Source organism: Micropterus dolomieu, linkage group LG21, assembly GCF_021292245.1.
Source record: "Micropterus dolomieu isolate WLL.071019.BEF.003 ecotype Adirondacks linkage group LG21, ASM2129224v1, whole genome shotgun sequence".
Classification (NCBI taxonomy): domain Eukaryota; kingdom Metazoa; phylum Chordata; class Actinopteri; order Centrarchiformes; family Centrarchidae; genus Micropterus; species Micropterus dolomieu.
In genome coordinates, this window is record NC_060170.1 from 27703870 (window position 1) to 27720607 (window position 16738).

General features: G+C 41.2%; 1 protein-coding gene across 1 annotated transcript in view; it reads left to right on the top strand.

The window, feature by feature from the left end:
* bin3 (bridging integrator 3) overlaps window positions 1–16738 on the top strand; it is a 33073-nt gene that overhangs the window by 10531 nt on the left and 5804 nt on the right. Inside the window, exons 4-6 of the mRNA XM_046033758.1 lie at window positions 6386–6447; window positions 8000–8136; window positions 12495–12535. Of these exons, the coding sequence (XP_045889714.1) occupies window positions 6386–6447; window positions 8000–8136; window positions 12495–12535 (240 nt within the window). The remainder of the gene's footprint in view (window positions 1–6385; window positions 6448–7999; window positions 8137–12494; window positions 12536–16738) is intronic.

Sequence of the window (16738 nt, forward strand, 5' to 3'; positions counted from 1 at the left end):
TGTTTGGTCACTTGTTTTTCTCAACAGTGAACTGTGAAAGGACCCACGTTTGTGCTATGGTGGAAAGAGAGCTTACATTAGATATTCCCTTTAATTTCTGATAAACCTACATTTAAGATAGAAGTTATAATCTTATGAACCTTTCTGTAAATGCTTCATGAAAATATATTTAAATAATAAAATGATTTAATTTGTGGATGGAGACATGCTCAAGGTTTTTTACAAGTAACTTAAAGCCTAAACTAAAAAGTAAATTTATAAACTATTGACGGTCATTATTTAACCTGTCTACCTCGAATTGAGTGACATGATAATCAGTGTTTTTATGAAACAAAAGCGAAAGGGGTTCAGCACACTGTAGCACCCAAGAACTGACAACTCGGTACGGCCGGGCCTTTTCTTACTGTGAGGCCAAAGTTATAGAAACTCCCTGAGGGCCCCACAGAATGAGTGGGAGCACCATTTTCCTCTCAGGTTTTGTTGAGTAGGAGGGCCCATTATCAGGAAGGTGTGGTGCCAATAGACCTTATAGATGAGTCAGAGTTGCAGGCATGTACAGACATTTAGATTCTCCACCCTAGAGATCCATATCAACACATCATGTTGCATCTGTGGCCTAAATACTGTATCCTTGGTAGGCTTCATGATGATTCCTGTTTTTAAATTCTGTCCCCCTGGAAAAAAGCTAACTTCACTTGTGATTTGTGGGATTAATAATATTGAATCTAAAATGAGTATAACTGCCATGTGCGCACATAGCTAGGGATGGGGATCGAGACCCGGTTCCAAAAGGACCCGGTACAGCTACGCTCGTTACTGTAAGTACGTGCAATAAAACCTTCGCAAGTAAAAAGACAATACTTTATCAATGCACCTGTCTGTAAGGTAACGTTAAACATGTAGAAATGGTTAATTAAATCATCTGTCCTCAGTATCTCATCCTCTATGTTTTATACAAGCACAGCTAACGCTAGCTTGGCATTAGCCAAATGTTAAAAACAAGCTAAATAGAAAGCTGTCTGTCTGGAGAACAGACTGGTCTGTAGTCTTAAAAACTCTGATGCTCAGCTGCTGGCTGAGACAAAGCAGCCGCTCCTCCTTCTACCTGGTAACGTTACCTGCAGCCAGCGAGAGAGGAAGAGGGACTGATACAGACTGATGTTGTTCTTTCTAAACGTCACTCACTACTTGTGATGTCAGATAAAGTTATTGAGTTACTTTGCTGTTGTAAACATTAATGTTGCTGCTCTAGAAACAACATTTAGCTGTATTTAAAATATTAAATTAAAAACAACCAGGCCGATAATATGTACACTTCAATATATGTTTATTTATCACAAGTGATATGTCATCTCAATATATAAGGTTATGGTACATTGAATATTTTCCCCATACCGTGCAGGCCTACCTCATGCCTGCATGTTGGGTCTGGTCTGGTCTTACCAAATAACCATCAATAAATAATAGTAAACTATCGATAGTGGTATCGATAAAGAATCAGATCTTTAAGCAGTCTCAATAAGGGTATCAATAAAAATGAACAATCTCCATCCCTACACATAGCTAAACTAGAGCCTGACTGATACAAGAGGCCAATATTGATGTCAATATTTGAGTCGCATATCAGCTGATTTTTTAATTTTCACTTTTTACACAAACATTACATACATAAACATTCATAAGGAACCATTACATTTGTTAATTACTAGTGCAGTGCCCGTTCACAGGGGCTGATGTGATGCCTCCCTCTGCTTTTTGTTCAAAATGTGCGCCTCACATTGGTTTCACCTACAGCAGCGGTCGACAATAGGCGGCCAAATAAATAAATACATAAATAACGAAATAAATGCCCTGATTGTGGCTGGTGCTGAAATAGATCTTAGTCATGACAGCAACAGTTATAAACATAATCACTTCCTCTTAAGTGATTGTGCCTACAAAATAAAAGCGTGATATAGTTTTTTTGCGGCAATGCTTTATGTCAAGTTGAATTGAGAGCTTTTAATTTGAAAAATTCTGAAAGACATTCAAAAGAGTCTTTGGCGTGCTTAACACACCTCTGGGGGAAGGAAAAAAACCTCAGGAAATATGAGATTGGATTCCCCTGAATGAGAAGCGCAGGAATTCCCTCTAACTGGGGATTCCGGGGAAATGAAAATAAGGATCCATAGTTTGATGGATGTGGATCAATCGCCGGGACGCACATGCTTGATTGAAAGACCTGTGCACTACTGACTGAGCTAACCAGACACTAATACTTTTATGGCAACCCCTGACCTACAGCATGAATAACATGTAAACAACATGTCAGTTGCGGAGTTACTGCTAGATCTTCAGCACTTCTCTTCGTATCAGCATATTCATACGTACAACATATACCGTCACTGCTACTAAGCACCGGCAGTGCTGTTTTCCAGTGTATTTATTAATTCTGAATGTGTTGCATGTTCAAATTGCACCAAACATGACACTGGCCTCCCTTGGGTCCGCAGCAACACACCTGCCACGTTTGAAGTCGATTGGATGAACGGTTCCTGACATAATTGAAATACAAACAGACAGACCGACACAAAGAGATTCCTGTCTCTATTGGAGAGATGACTAAAATATGTAATGAGCTGGACATTGTAAGTTTGAAAAATAAACTTGTCAGTCGATCTTTTCGCCCCCGTTAAATACCTGTCAAGCTCTAATGTAGACACACACACAAAACAAAAACATGCAATGCAGCTTGAGGCTAACTGTCTTAAAACATTGTTTTATGTACCTTTTTGGAGCTATCCAACCAACCTTTCAAGATGAACATGTTGTAATGTAAGAGTGGTTTTTTTTTTTTGCCATGAATTATTCTGCTTCGTCCTAGGCATGAGTCATGATTTTCGTCGTTAAATTATAAAAAAATAAAAATAGTTTATATGACTATTGTTATCTTCTCTTAAAAAAATATTATCCTTTTTTTTCCCCCAGTGCCTGGTAGTATCGTGTAAAATGTGTGTGTGTGTGGCACGTTTAGTATAGCTACAGTACTGTGAGATGGATGAGATGCTCAGGTTGCAGCCTGATAGTCTTAAGGTTTTGTATTGTGTTCGATGCTGCCGAGGAAAGAAAGTTCCTGTTTACAGTAACTTAAATCAAATTAATCACTAACTATTTTGGTAATTGAGTAATTGTTCTGAGTCATTTTTCTTTGAAAGTATTTCCTAAATTTTCAGCTTCTCAACTGTTCTCTTTACTCCTCTATGACAGTAAACTGAATATCTTTGGATTATGGACAAAACAAGACATTTGAGGATGTCTTGGGCTTTGAGAAACACTGGTCGACATTTTTCACAATTTTCTGACATTTTATAGACCAAAAAATTGATTAATTGTGAAAATGATTGACAGATTAATTTATAATGAAAGTAATCTTTAGTTGCAGACTTTTTCTGGCAATACCTTATGAGCTACGAGCCAGGCTAAATTAGTCTAAGATAACAGTGTGCTCCTAAATTTGTTTTGGATCCAAAAATCTGGAAAAGTTAACACAGGTAAAGCTCCTGGTCTGCAACTAACTAACACATTCTTTTGAGAGTGAAGCACTGTCTATGTCTCTCTCTTAATGTCTAATGTACTGAAACCAGACCACTCCAGTTGGTAAATAAAGCAGTAATTTACATGGAAGTACAGTGCCCGACATGGTTATAAAGGGACTCTGGTGTGAATGGTCAGATGTGTGCCTGTTCCTTCTCTAGTGTCGTACAAAGGGTTTGTGTGTGAAAGTCATATGAAATGCAGTAGTATCTTTCCAGTTTTCAGTAGGCGATGTGGCTAGGTGATTGTGGCTGCACAGGCCCAACATTGGGGCACTGGAACAAGGAGCAGCAGCTGTTCCACGAGGCTGCTCCATTAGCACCTTTTTGGAGAGAGACTCCAGGCTCACCTGGCGCTCATCCAGAATGGCTGTCTCACTGTCAGTGCTGACAGTGTAGGGAAGATGCAAGAGTATTGTGCAACACATTTTAAAGTAGGGGGTACTATCTGGAACATGAGTCTCACATGCACAAACAAGCACCACAAGAACACCTCTCAGAGCATGCTTGTTTGTTTACATGGTGAGACTCCTTCACCCTCTATCCCGCAGCCCAAGCTCCATGACTAGCAGGGTTTAACTGTTATACTGTTATTTTCCTCGTCTCTTATTTGTCTCCTTTCATTACTTTCCAGTGTTAACTGTCAGACAATTTACAAGACTGCTTTAGTTTTACATGATGCCCTCCATTGACTCCACTGGCATTCAAAACAAAGTCTGGTTATGTCGCGTGAATTTAACTGTGTCTACTTGCTGCCATCAGAAAGACAGAACGGATAAAGCTGATCACACCAGTATTTCCAGATGTTTCTAACAATGTCAGAAGCAATTTGCTAGTTGCAGGTGTGACTCAAAACAGAAATGCAATTTGTGATGATTGTGAAGATTGTCTGATCTTTCACAACCTGAACATGAACAACACATTTATTTTCCTGGTCTACATGTGCGTTGGGCAACCAACATTATGGAAACAGGAAGAACCCTTCTAATTATCAGATACTGACTAAATCCTGCCTGAAGTTAATAATACTGACTTTGAAGTGAGTAGCATCGTCTACAATTAGAAGTATCTATTTCTAAATATATATTTTGATTGCTTTAGAGGAAGGCTGATTTGGCTTATGAAACCCAGTTACATCTAATTGGTGAGAGAAATGCAAGAAGTTGCTGTGGAGATTGCTCTGACAGAATGTCTTTTTTCCCGGTGGTGTGAAGAATAAGGGATGAAGTTACATCATTTACTGCTAATGACATTTTTGGAACAACCTCCATCTGGTCTGTGGCGATTGAGTGTGAAATCCTAAAAAATGTCAAGACAAACAAAAGCGTGTAGAGGACACGTTATGATAGAAAATAATAAATATTTTAGTTACCCTTACAACCTACTTCTTCCTTTCTAGCCCTGTTAGGGCATCAAATGAGTAAATAACTGAAATTGCCGTCACAATTTAAATAATTCAAATTATTAAATAATTCAAATGCAATCTGACATGGGTTGATACTACAAAATATTTTTTTTGCTGCTGCTGTTGTTGACACTTGCCCAGGACCCCAAAATGCCTGTGTTATGATTGTACTGTGTTATTCAGAAGTTTAGAAATGTCTGTATTTAACTAAGATGTTATTTGGCTTCAAATCTCATGGGATTATACTGCACGAACTGTTTGGTTCATTTTATGATAACACAGTATGTTGTCCTTTTTTGGAGTTGAACATTTCCTTTACTGTCCTGTCACTGTTTTATGAAGTGGAGCTGTGTGAGCAAACTCGCTATGTGTTCTGTGGTCATTAAAATCTTCACTGATAAATGAATGCTAATGATAAATAATAATAATTTCAAGGTACACCTATTCCTTAGGTGTAACAGTTTAAGCAGCCAGTGTTGAGGGAGCAGAGAACCAGGCACATTCATGTTTGGTTAATGCACTTGTGGGAATGCTAGAGTAACCCACTGTTTGTTTCCCAGCTGCTGAACAATAATAAAAAAAACTTCAAGAACCCTGTATTTGGAGGCAACTGACTGCCATTTTTGGTTTGCATAGCCGTGTGTGTTACCACTGTCTTTAAATCTTGTGGCCAGTGGCCATAGTGCCCCCACCAGAAATCCTGTGGGATTACACAGCTATTGTCTTCCTAGTAAATGTAATCCCTCAAAGCAAAGATGGAAATGAAACCCCACCACGTTCCCTTTTTCATCAAACCAGGAGAAGTGATATGACAGCAGTCTCAGGGGAGATTCTAAACCCCTCGTTTGCTTTAATTGATATAATGAATAGTGTGTTTTCAGCCTCCATAGTCTGGTAATTGCCATTTTTAACACCCATCAATAGAATATGTGCAGTGGAATGATTGAAGACATTAATGCTTTTGAGCACAAATGTAGTTGACAGTAACAAAAGGATTTCCTGTATTATTAATTAGCTAACGGATGTTATAATAACATTTTATGTGGAATCAATGAAATGTGTAATTCCTTCTTGAACCATGTTTTTTTATGTATGTGTGTATATATATATGCATATGCAAATTTCCTTTTCTAGGTTTTTGGTTTAGATCTTTTCTTTCGCCATGTCAACACGTCTTGAGTGGATAGAATAGATTTTGAATTGTATATAGAGTAATTATGATATGGGGGTGAAGACGGTGTACTTATTTTTTAATCACATTTGTCACTTTTTCCCCTTTCTGTTTCTCACTAATTCTGTTTGTTATACATTTCAGCCCATATTTCCCATTGTTTTCAGTGTTACTGATGCTCTACAGTATTACTAGACCAGAAGCTGGCTGATAATCATTCCTCTTCTTGTCTTACAGACTGGAGGATCAGACGAAGAAGCTTCACAAGGACATGAAGAAAAGCACCGAGGCTGATTTAGGTGTGTGCTGCCACCAAACCTGTGTGTTACCGCCGGGTGTGCCATTGATCTCCACTTGTTCACCAACGTACTTGATTGTTGCTTGGCAGGTTTTTCAGGGCTAGAAAGACATTTGGTTTGGGCCTTCGCCTTAATCTTTTAGTGTGTGTGTTTTGGTAAATTCAATGTTCAGTTAGGGCTCGATTTGTCTACCATCTCTGCCTTCATTTAGTCGTGCATTTGTCAGCCACAGAAACCATGTTTACTCTACTTTTTTATTTGCTTATTTGTTGGTTTTGGAGTTGTGTATTTGGGAAGCATCAGTAGACATGGCCTGTGGTAAGTAGTCAGTTGTGGGGGTGGAGGAGCGGGGACGGATGGAGGAGTGAGAGGCTTCTTCATTTCCTCTCCTTTGTGCTTTGGAATATGGATGTCTGCATCATCAAAGTGTCATAGCTGTCAGGCCCTCATTATCGTTAATGGATTCCATCTGTTGCACAGGTCCCGTCTCCACCAACTGCTAACCAAACAAAGAACTGGACGTACTCTGCATGTCAGCAATGCATTTAATACACTGCTTTCTATATCGACCATCATTTATCAAGTCAAGGGTGGTGATATGCAGAGCTCTATTGAACTCACTGCCAATTAGCTGGTGAGGGCCGATAATATCTTTTAAGGGCTACTCTGGTTCACAATTTCAATTAGACTAAGTAACAGAAGGCGAAGAAAGTGGCAGGGATAAATGTGCTTTTCAAACTGAGAAATTGCTCATCTCCCTTCAGCCCCAGGTGATTACAAGAGACTTCAGCTTCACTTGTTTGCACACTACTAATACATATAAATAAAACACTACCCTCAGGTCACCTTTTTTATTTTCATGACCCTGAAATCAGCATGTCTCTGTTATACTAGGTGATGTCAAATCACGCAGCTTGTTACTTATGAATGTGAAATAGAGAGAGATGCAGAAACGCCACACCCCAATAAAGGATTAGTTGAAAATTGGTCCATGAAGCCATTTTTTTACTACAGCCTCTCCTGTCAGCTTGTGTCTCCTCAGTGAAGCTCATTCATTTTGACTATGAAGTTTTAATCTGATATGTGCTCTGTGTCTAAACAAAGTGGCATGAGTGCAGATTAACAGTAATTGGTGCTGTCAGTGTAGAAACATTGCAAAGATTCTTGGTGCTCTGGTGAATATTCAACACGGCAGCTAGCCTCACCAACCCCCATAGATTTTTACAATGGGGGCAGCACTGTGCAGTTCTACTTTTACTCTTTAGTTCTTTCCCGAAAGCTCACATTTGAAGAGCCTACCACATACCAGCACATACCAGCACATACCAGCGCATACCGAAACTGATGACACGGTTTAAGCCTTGGTCTAATCCACAAAAAAATCTCCCTCTTGGTTGAAGAATAATGTGAAAATCTGGTGTTGATTTTAATACTAGAAGAGTGTGTAGATGAGGTAAGTAACCCTTTATATGGCCGTATGATTGTCTTTTCACAAAGTTAGTTGTGTGTGTTTTAACAGTGTCCTCTGCTTTGTTTGTGTGTGTCTTGTCAGCCATGTCCAAAGCAGCAGTGAAGATCTCTGCAGACCTGCTGAGTAACCCGCTGTGTGAGCAGGACCAGGCCTTCCTGGATTCCATGACTGCTTTAGATACAGCCATGAGAAGGATGGACTCCTTCAACCAGGAGAAGGTCAGGCTCAACCCCACAGTCTTTCAGATTTAAATTTTTTTGTGTGTTATCTCACTCTTTTGCTGTCTTTCTGTGCTTTGTTTTCTTGGCACTTGCCATTGGCACTGATATCATTCGATTGGTACCAGGGGAAATGTCTTTCCTCAGACATACAAAGTAGGAAACAAGATGAGTTTTTGTTCAAAATGCATGTTTTCATATTTGTCAATATTGCGCAGCCTGTGGACTAAAAACTATCCATATGTCTTTCCTTCTGCTGTTTTTGAAAAGCATCTGTGGCATCATCCTCTATAAGCTCATGCTACTGGTTATCAGCTGTGAAAATTGATGCATTTGTGACTCACTGGTGTCTAAAATAACTCATACAATGGGAAGGCTTTTTCTCAACAGGAATATATGCCCTACCTTGAAATTCATAGAAATAACGTGCTGCTTGGGTAGTGAACAACAAGTCTGTTTACTTATTTACTTTACTTACTTACTGACACAAACATCTGACTTCATTTCACTTTTTTTCACATTGATGGTTCACCCCACCCAATATAGTGTTGAAAATTTACAATTAGTTGTTTTCTTCATTCATGTAGAAGAGCTACTGTAATCAGCTTGAATCACCAAAGACAGACAATCCAACAGGCAGACCCAAACTGCCAAAGCCATCCATAGAGCCACACCGCTAGTGTGGCAAAACTGTGGTCCATCACTTCTCTCACTTGCGTTGCAGCATTTGTTTTGTTTTTTACTGTATTGTGATATTTAGAGTACTTGTTGATTCAGAGTGTGTTTCTTGTAATGTTTGTGCTTTTCACTCTTCTTGTGTTTTGTCCTAAGGGGCAACCAACCATAAGACAGGCAGACATTTCTTCTCAGAACTCGAAGCAGCACAGCATACTCTTGCCTGGCTCTCTCACAGCTGTACTTTGTGAAGATCTCCTCTTTGGCTGTCAGGCCTTTTCAGATTATTTGCCGGGTGCACTTCAGGTTTTTGATTAGAAAAATCGCCACAGGTAGTTATAATGTGAATCATAGTGGCACTGCATGTGTGCATCCTCAAGGCGCTACACTGTGAAGGGTAGACTTTTAAAGAGGAAAAAAATACAGGCGAACACAGGAGATCACACTAAAGCATATACCGATTGACTTTTTTCCATCTGTGTTTTCTTGACTCATTGCCCTGCTGTTAGGTGTTCTGGGCTTTTTGCATTTGTTGCCATAAAAATATTCCCCTTTCTTTTCACATTTAGTTGTGTACCAGAATGATTTCATAACCTTTTACACAACAGTGATCTAACAAGGTGGAGAAAATGAATACCTTCCTAAAAAAAGTCCTTTTTTAAAAATTTCATGGTAAAATAGTAGTGTAGTATCTGAGGAGTAGCACACCATCTGCATTTGTACATATTGGGTTGAGTTGAACCTCATAAACTGGACTCATTTTCCATTGAACCTTTTCCCCAAGATATATGTCCATGCTACAAACCAAATGCCTATAGAAATGTTATCTTATTGTTAAAACTATTTACATCAATTTTGAAATATGAATGAAACCTGTTTTTTTTAAAAATAAATCTCATCACAAAGACAGTTAGACACTAGATTTGTATTTTTGTTATATTGTCATGTTAACTTTTTTTCTACTTTGATAGAAAGTGTGAAACTTTAGTTTCTTTCCTTTCTTCTGTAGCTTTAACATACCAGTCTTTCAGACTGGCTTTGCTCACAGCTCATCAAATTTTACAGGAGTAATTTTGAGTGACTAGACAAAGTAGAATGTGGGTTGGACTGAGCGTGTGGGTTTGTGACCCGGGGTGCGTATGTTCCAGGACTTGGCTTGGTCGAGTGCCCAGGAGAGCACTGCTGCCAGTTAGACTGTTTTCGGTATAGAGTAACTTTCACATTCTTCAGATTTTATAGAATATCAAATAAGCTATTTCTTTAATTTTCACTTTCTTTGAATTTGGAACTTCAGAGAAATTTTCATTAGTGCTGCCACGCCCAAATGGCTGTCAATAGAGAAGTGATGTTGGGTACTCTAAATCCTTTCCACTTTGAAGACCAACATTTGAAGACTCTTTCAGCACCAAAGTCTCCCTGCTTACCTCTGACTTTCCTTCTAGCTAAAATTGTAACCTTTATCTCCGCCAAACCTGAGAGGTCAGGCCATTACTGGATCCTGCTTGAGCTTGCATAGCTCTCCTCAGTACCCACATCAACTCATTCACCTCTCATTTTAATGTGATTTTGTACTTTCACATTTTAAGCGGTCTCCAGTAGCAAAAGGCACAGCTTGTTTTTACAGTATATAGTTGTGATTTCATTTCATCATGCTGTGTAGTTTTCCTGTTTGGCTCTGTGACTGGGATGTGTTTAACAGTGATTCAGCTAGGCAGCACAGTTTTTCACTTGTGGAGGACAACAGTCACCAACTGTATTGACGTGGTTGTATTTTTTTAAACGCACTTTCATCCAGAGTGGGTTTTGACAGCTAGGTCACACCTGATTCTCTCTGCACTTCTTTCAGTCTTACTAAATAAAACCCCCCGCCCTAACACAATCTTCAGTTCCAGGTTTGGGCAGGGCTGTGTGGCTCCTTTTTTTTTGTAGAGTGGCTAAAAGTGAGCTAAAGGCAAAATAGTGATTGTGAACACTTTTTGGTCAGCCTGCTATGTGGAATATCACCTCAGGTTTGGTAGGTGTTTAAAATCCAGCACAGTGCTCTCGAACACTACTCCAGCTTCTCCCTTCAAGCTGACTGTTGATTCTGACGGCACCAGCAGTAGACCCTATTGCTCCGGCACAACAGACACAAAAGCATCCACCCTTTGCTCTTCTCTGTGTTGAGACGAGATGTTCCGCCGCAGGGCCCGCAAGTGAGAGAGCCAGCAGATAAAACGTGCAGCGATAATGAAGGCAGCAGTGGCCCAGGTCTGTGTGTTTATTTCTGGGGCTGAGGAGGGCGCACAGCCCCGCCGGCACACTGCTGCCGAAGCTGAGCCCCAGTGTAGATGGCGGCAGCGCAGTAGAGGATGCTCCGTTTGGAGGGATATTGATTTCCTCTGCGATCTGTGTGTATTTTTGGGAGGCCTGTGTGCCAGGATGGCCTCTGCCCCGTGACTCACTGATGGAGACTACTGCTTGAGCGCTGGCCTCAGGCTCTGCTGGGCCTCCAAGGAATAGCTCTGCCCCCCCCCTCTCTGTGGGAAGGGGCAGAGGGTAGAGGGCACCAGCATGCTTAAGCAAATCTGCCGCTGTTGTTCTCCCTCCTCGCTGCATGCTCTCACCTTAGAAGCAGCAGCGCAGCTCAAGTCGGGGGGGAGCGGGGGGATGTGGGGTGGTGTGAATATGTAAAACAAAGAAAATGTGAATTCCCATGTACTTATTTGTTATTGGTTCTCTGTTTTCCCTCAAACCACAATCAACCATTTTGTACTTGGAAATCTGCCGGTGTGAAGCAGCGGGTGTTGCTGTATGTTCTCATAGCTGGTCAGGGCATTTTTACAAGGCACAGCTGCGATCTGGCTTCCTTGTTGTGTGATTGACTGTCCTTCCAATAGCGAGTGAACATATGATTAGTGGAGCTGCTCGCTGTTCTCATGCTGCTGTCACTTCACATCTCGCTGCTTTAAATTCCACTTCACTGCTCTTAGCATCTACTCTTCACTTGACTCGATTGCCTGGTTAACTTACCGTTCTGTCGTGCTCGAAGATCTAGTAGTAACAGTCATATCAAATCTGCAATGTAAATGACGCTGGAAACTTTATTAATTGTGCACCAACTTCTGTCGATGAGACTTAGTGCCGGGGCTGGAGGCCTCGAGATGAGATGTTCATTTACTTCCATTTAACACCCCCCCTTCCCCTCCTTCCCTCCCCTGTCGTTTCTGGCAACCAGAAGGAGAATGCAGGAAAATATAAACTGTTATTGTTAAAATGTTTGTTTGCAAAAGAACTTTCATCTTGTAAGGCAGCCCACCCTCCACAGGATTTGAAATCAGTTGGGCTTTGCTTTCATGTCCGTCCCCTGACAGTTCCATCCTTTTGTATCTCAAGCTCAATGAATATTCAGGGGTTTCTCCTCGGGGCTTGTGTACAATAAAAGAGTCAACGTCACGAAAGTTTCTTTGCAAGCCCCCATCCTCTCCTTTTTTCTTGCTCTGTTTAAAATATATACACAATTGTTGATGTTTGTGCACTGGCATTATTTAGCAGCTAATGAGTGAGAGATGTTGAAGCTATTTTGTTCCCACTTCAGTTTTGATGTAACTCAATTTGACAACAAATAACAATTTGTGATGTCACATCCCTTGATATAGTGGCGCTTATTGCTTATGTTAACAGTTGTTTTCTTTTTATCACAGGTCAACCAGATGCAGAAGACCGTCATCGATCCTCTGAAAAAGTAAGTGTCTATCTTGATTTCTTGTACTTCTGCTTTTATTTTTATTTTCTTGTTACCGCTCTATTGTAAGGGTTAGCTTTATATGTCTCGCTCTACTAGACCAGGGTCAAATAGTTGTTGACGATAAGTTTAGGGTTTGTTTTGACTTGCAGAGTGGTGGAGTTTTTCACACAAACAGTGAATTTAAATGCATTGCAAAATCTCATGAAAGTACTGTAAAGGCAATTTAGTTCAGTTTTTGTGGATTATGTGGTAAATCCATAATGACACTCAGGGCAGATTACGCCCCGTGCCCCATAACATTTTTATTATTTGACCCAGCTCTGCTCTTCACAGTGGTAGTGCAGGGCCACAGGAAGGACTGCAGTGTGGTAATACAGATTGTAAAAATGAACTTGGGGAGTGAGTGGTGCTGCTGTGGTGGTAGTGTGTCTGGAAGAAAGTTTATTTGGTTCCTATTCCTAATGCTTGCGCCCATTTGAGAAGGCTGTGAGTGCTATTCCATTCCTTAAGCCTCACTTTTTCAAACATGCGCACACACACACATACACACACACATACACACACACACATACACACACACATACACACTCACACTGTGCACATGCAAAGCAGACATACTGAAGGGAGTGGTTGGACTATCCCACTCGTCTTCCGGAGCGCTTGTTAAGGTTTTGCTTCCTCCTCTTGGCTCCTCCCAGGAGAGTAGACATATGCTGTGTAAGAGAGCATGTGTGTATGTTTCTATTGCAAGTTTATGTTAAACCCTATAAGCCAGTTAATTCTTTTTTTTTTTTTTTTCTCAAAATAACCAAGGTGAAGAGATTCCTCCATAAAACATAAATGGGTTGGGTCAGAGTCTGTGTGTTTGTGAGTGTGCGCTAAGCCCTTTCTTCCTCAAATGCTCTGGTGGCGGAGCAATGACAAGATGGAATGGTTCTAATTTCCTCTTCCTGGTGGGCGGCAGGCGGACGTGTGGGCAGGCTCAGAATATGGCAAAGGTCCCAGCTTCCTGGGCCCAGAGCCGTGGATTGGTTGAGGAGGAGAACTGTCTCAGGACAGTGCACACTCTCACACAAACATACACACAAACTCCAACCCTACATTTGGAGGGGGCGCTGTCTTACAAAGTATGGTATTTTAGACCGTAAAGTTAGGCATTTATATGATTCTGAAATAGAGCAGAGGAAGTAAGTTCGTAAATGAGTTTTTAAGCCAAGCTAAACTGACCTCTTCATTAACTTTTTCCCTCCTTTAAAACACAGCACTATTAGTTATTAGTTTATGAGTGTCCTCTATAGAAAACTAAGACACAAAAGCTACTATACTTTAAAGCTTCCATTAAGATTCCATTAGTCCATCACTAATGAATATTTTTCATTGTTTACTTAGTCTCAAAATATTCTATTGATGATCTTGTGTCATAAAGAGAATTAGAGAAGAGTTGAAAAGAAGAACGTTAATGTTAATGGAAGACCTTGACTTGGGGGGGGGTGCGTGTGTGTGCGTGTGTGTTATGTACGTGTGTTAGGTATGTGCTTGTGTCCATGTGTGATTGCTATTTAAAATTTTGGCATCCATCCTTCATACTTAGTGTGGCAAAACGTACAGTAAACAAACAAAAAAGGGAGCCCTCCACTCCCCCGACTTCTCTCTCTCTCAGGCCCTGACGTGAATTTTATCTACTCAGCGGGGTCACTAAGTGACATCACTGTGTTTGTGGGAGTGGAAGGGAGGGGAGGGGAGTGCGTGGGCATTGAGGCATTTGTGTTATCTCGGCCTACTAACCTAGCCCTTTCTGCTCCGTTGCTCTTGTGGGTGAGACAAAAGTCAAGCCTGTTTTGGAACCTCTGCCCTGGGTTTAACACTGACTGGACCAGCCTCATTCACCCCTCTCAATCAGAGTAAGACTCTGGAGCAGGTTGCGAGGCCTGGCTGACGGGACTATTTGGCCCTTAGCTGTGGGGTGAATGCATCTTTGTGGGCAAGGGTTGAATTTGTCTCATTTTGTTGTGGAATTTTTGTAATGGACGTTTTTTTTTTTTTTTATGCCCAGATAGCAATGTTTGCTATGTGTGAAGTCCTCTATCTTTTTTCTCCATTGTATCTGTTGTATCATGTATCCAGGCTGCATGAGTTGTCTTGAGTTTTGATCAACAAAGCACAAGGCAAGTCGCGGCAGATCAAACTCTCCTTCTGCTGAGACAAAGGAGGTTCTTCTGACATGTACGTCACACACACACACGAGTTCCCATGGCCTACTGCCCTTATACCATTTATAAAACAGGTGGTATTTATTTTACATTAACAGCAGACATATTTTAACTAAACTTGCCACATGATGACACTCTCAAGTCTTCATCTGAGACTGTGACACATTGGAGCTGGTAATTTGCACATAAACAATTACCTTTGCCATATTTTTGTGGTTTGCTGTGTGTTTTTTGCAGTAGTGAGTTTTTATGGTGGCGTCGCGATAGTCAAGAGGGACAGCCAGCCTCCTAGACCGAGGGTGTCTAGACCAGACTTGGGCTTGGCCGATGGGTCAGACTGGCCTGTCTGTGGATTGGCAGCTGCTCATAAACACACTCTCCGGCCCAGATGCTATTTCCGTCCAGCCTGTTCACCACACCCTGACCTGTCACATGGACAGTGGCGTGCCCTTGGCCCCCCTGCGGCCCACAGCCAGCTCATTTAGGCAAGACCACAAATGCAGACCTAGCCGGCTGACCGGTAGTTGTCCAGCCAGGGCCAGGACATCGAGGGAAAGAACAAACTATCATTACAAAGTTTGTATATTCACCTTCAACCAGGTCCTCTGCTGCATATTCTCGCGTGGGAGCTTTTGACACAGCTGAATCACTAAAACCTCTGGACACATAGAGCCCTGAATGTAACCGTGAGACATCAACACCCCACATGGAAATGACAGGAATGGGTTAACAACCAGTTGGCTTTGTGTCTGCCTCTTCCTTCTCCTTCAGCGTCAGGAGAGTAGCGGCCTTTAAGTCTCTCAGTGTGCTGAAACATAGTAGTTGCTTGCTGTGTTTTCCCACTTTGGAGCACAAGCAGCAGGCCTTCATGGTGTGTCATGAGGAAATCGCACCGTGATGTCAGGTGAAGTGCGCTGCTAAGAATGTGATCAGCCAGAAAGCTGGTTTGCTGCTGTCATCCACCAATAGGATCGTGTTGGAGAGCAGTCATGCCTAGAGGGCAGTTACATAATCCCTTGGCTCTTCAAGTATGTGTACACTGGAACAGATAGTAGACTTGAGGATCGGCATCCACCCCTGCCATAAACTGGGCCAAAGTGGTATTTTATAAATAGCGGTAGAGCGTGGGCCGCGGGGCTGGGCTCCGTGATGTCACTCAAACAAGACCACTCCTTGCTCAACTTCCTGTAGTAAACAATCCCTGCTTGTCTGAGCCTCAGTTCACATCACTTTCTACTTCCTCCTCCTGCCCTCTGTCAAGGTGCACAGGCAGACACAGCTGCGATCTAGGATTTCACAATCAGTCCACAGGTTCTCAGTGGTTCCCTCATCTGCTGCACAGAGCAGGGCAAGGGTTCGCATGGAGAGGAACGTAAATCATGAAGCCCACACATTTTGTGGCCAGCAACACTATGGACGGAGGAGCGCATAATAAAGAATTGTAGTTGTGTGCCTACACAGTTAATGAAATGCTTTAAATGAGTCATTCAAAAAGGCTGTATCTCTCTTCGTTACAATTGTTTTTATAACTGACTCACATATAGCCAGACACCTGTGTGAATAATCTTGTGGCTGGCTTTTTAAAAGCACTGTCACTGGTTTGTTAGAAAGGTTTAAAAAAAAAAAAAAAAAAAAAAAAAAAGGTTTATTAATGCTCTTCTTGCTTAGTTTGATTTGCTTTTCATTTTCAGCACTGCTGCAGTTGTCTTATTTCCTTTATTGAAAATGGAGCATAACTACCTCGCTTTAAAGAAAAAATGTTGGGCCTTCAAAGCATACTGTATTTTAACGGTGCATACATTTGGTGATACTTTATTCTTTTTAGTTTAGATGTTATCTGTCATCCATTAACTTTCATTTTATTTATTTATTCTTTTACTAAATATTGGGTTGAATATTTCCTCTATATAGTATTCCTTCTTCCCATTAAAAGCCGCCACAAAACCAGTGCAACAAGTCCCAGGATGGAGCTCAGACTCCTGTTGCTAAG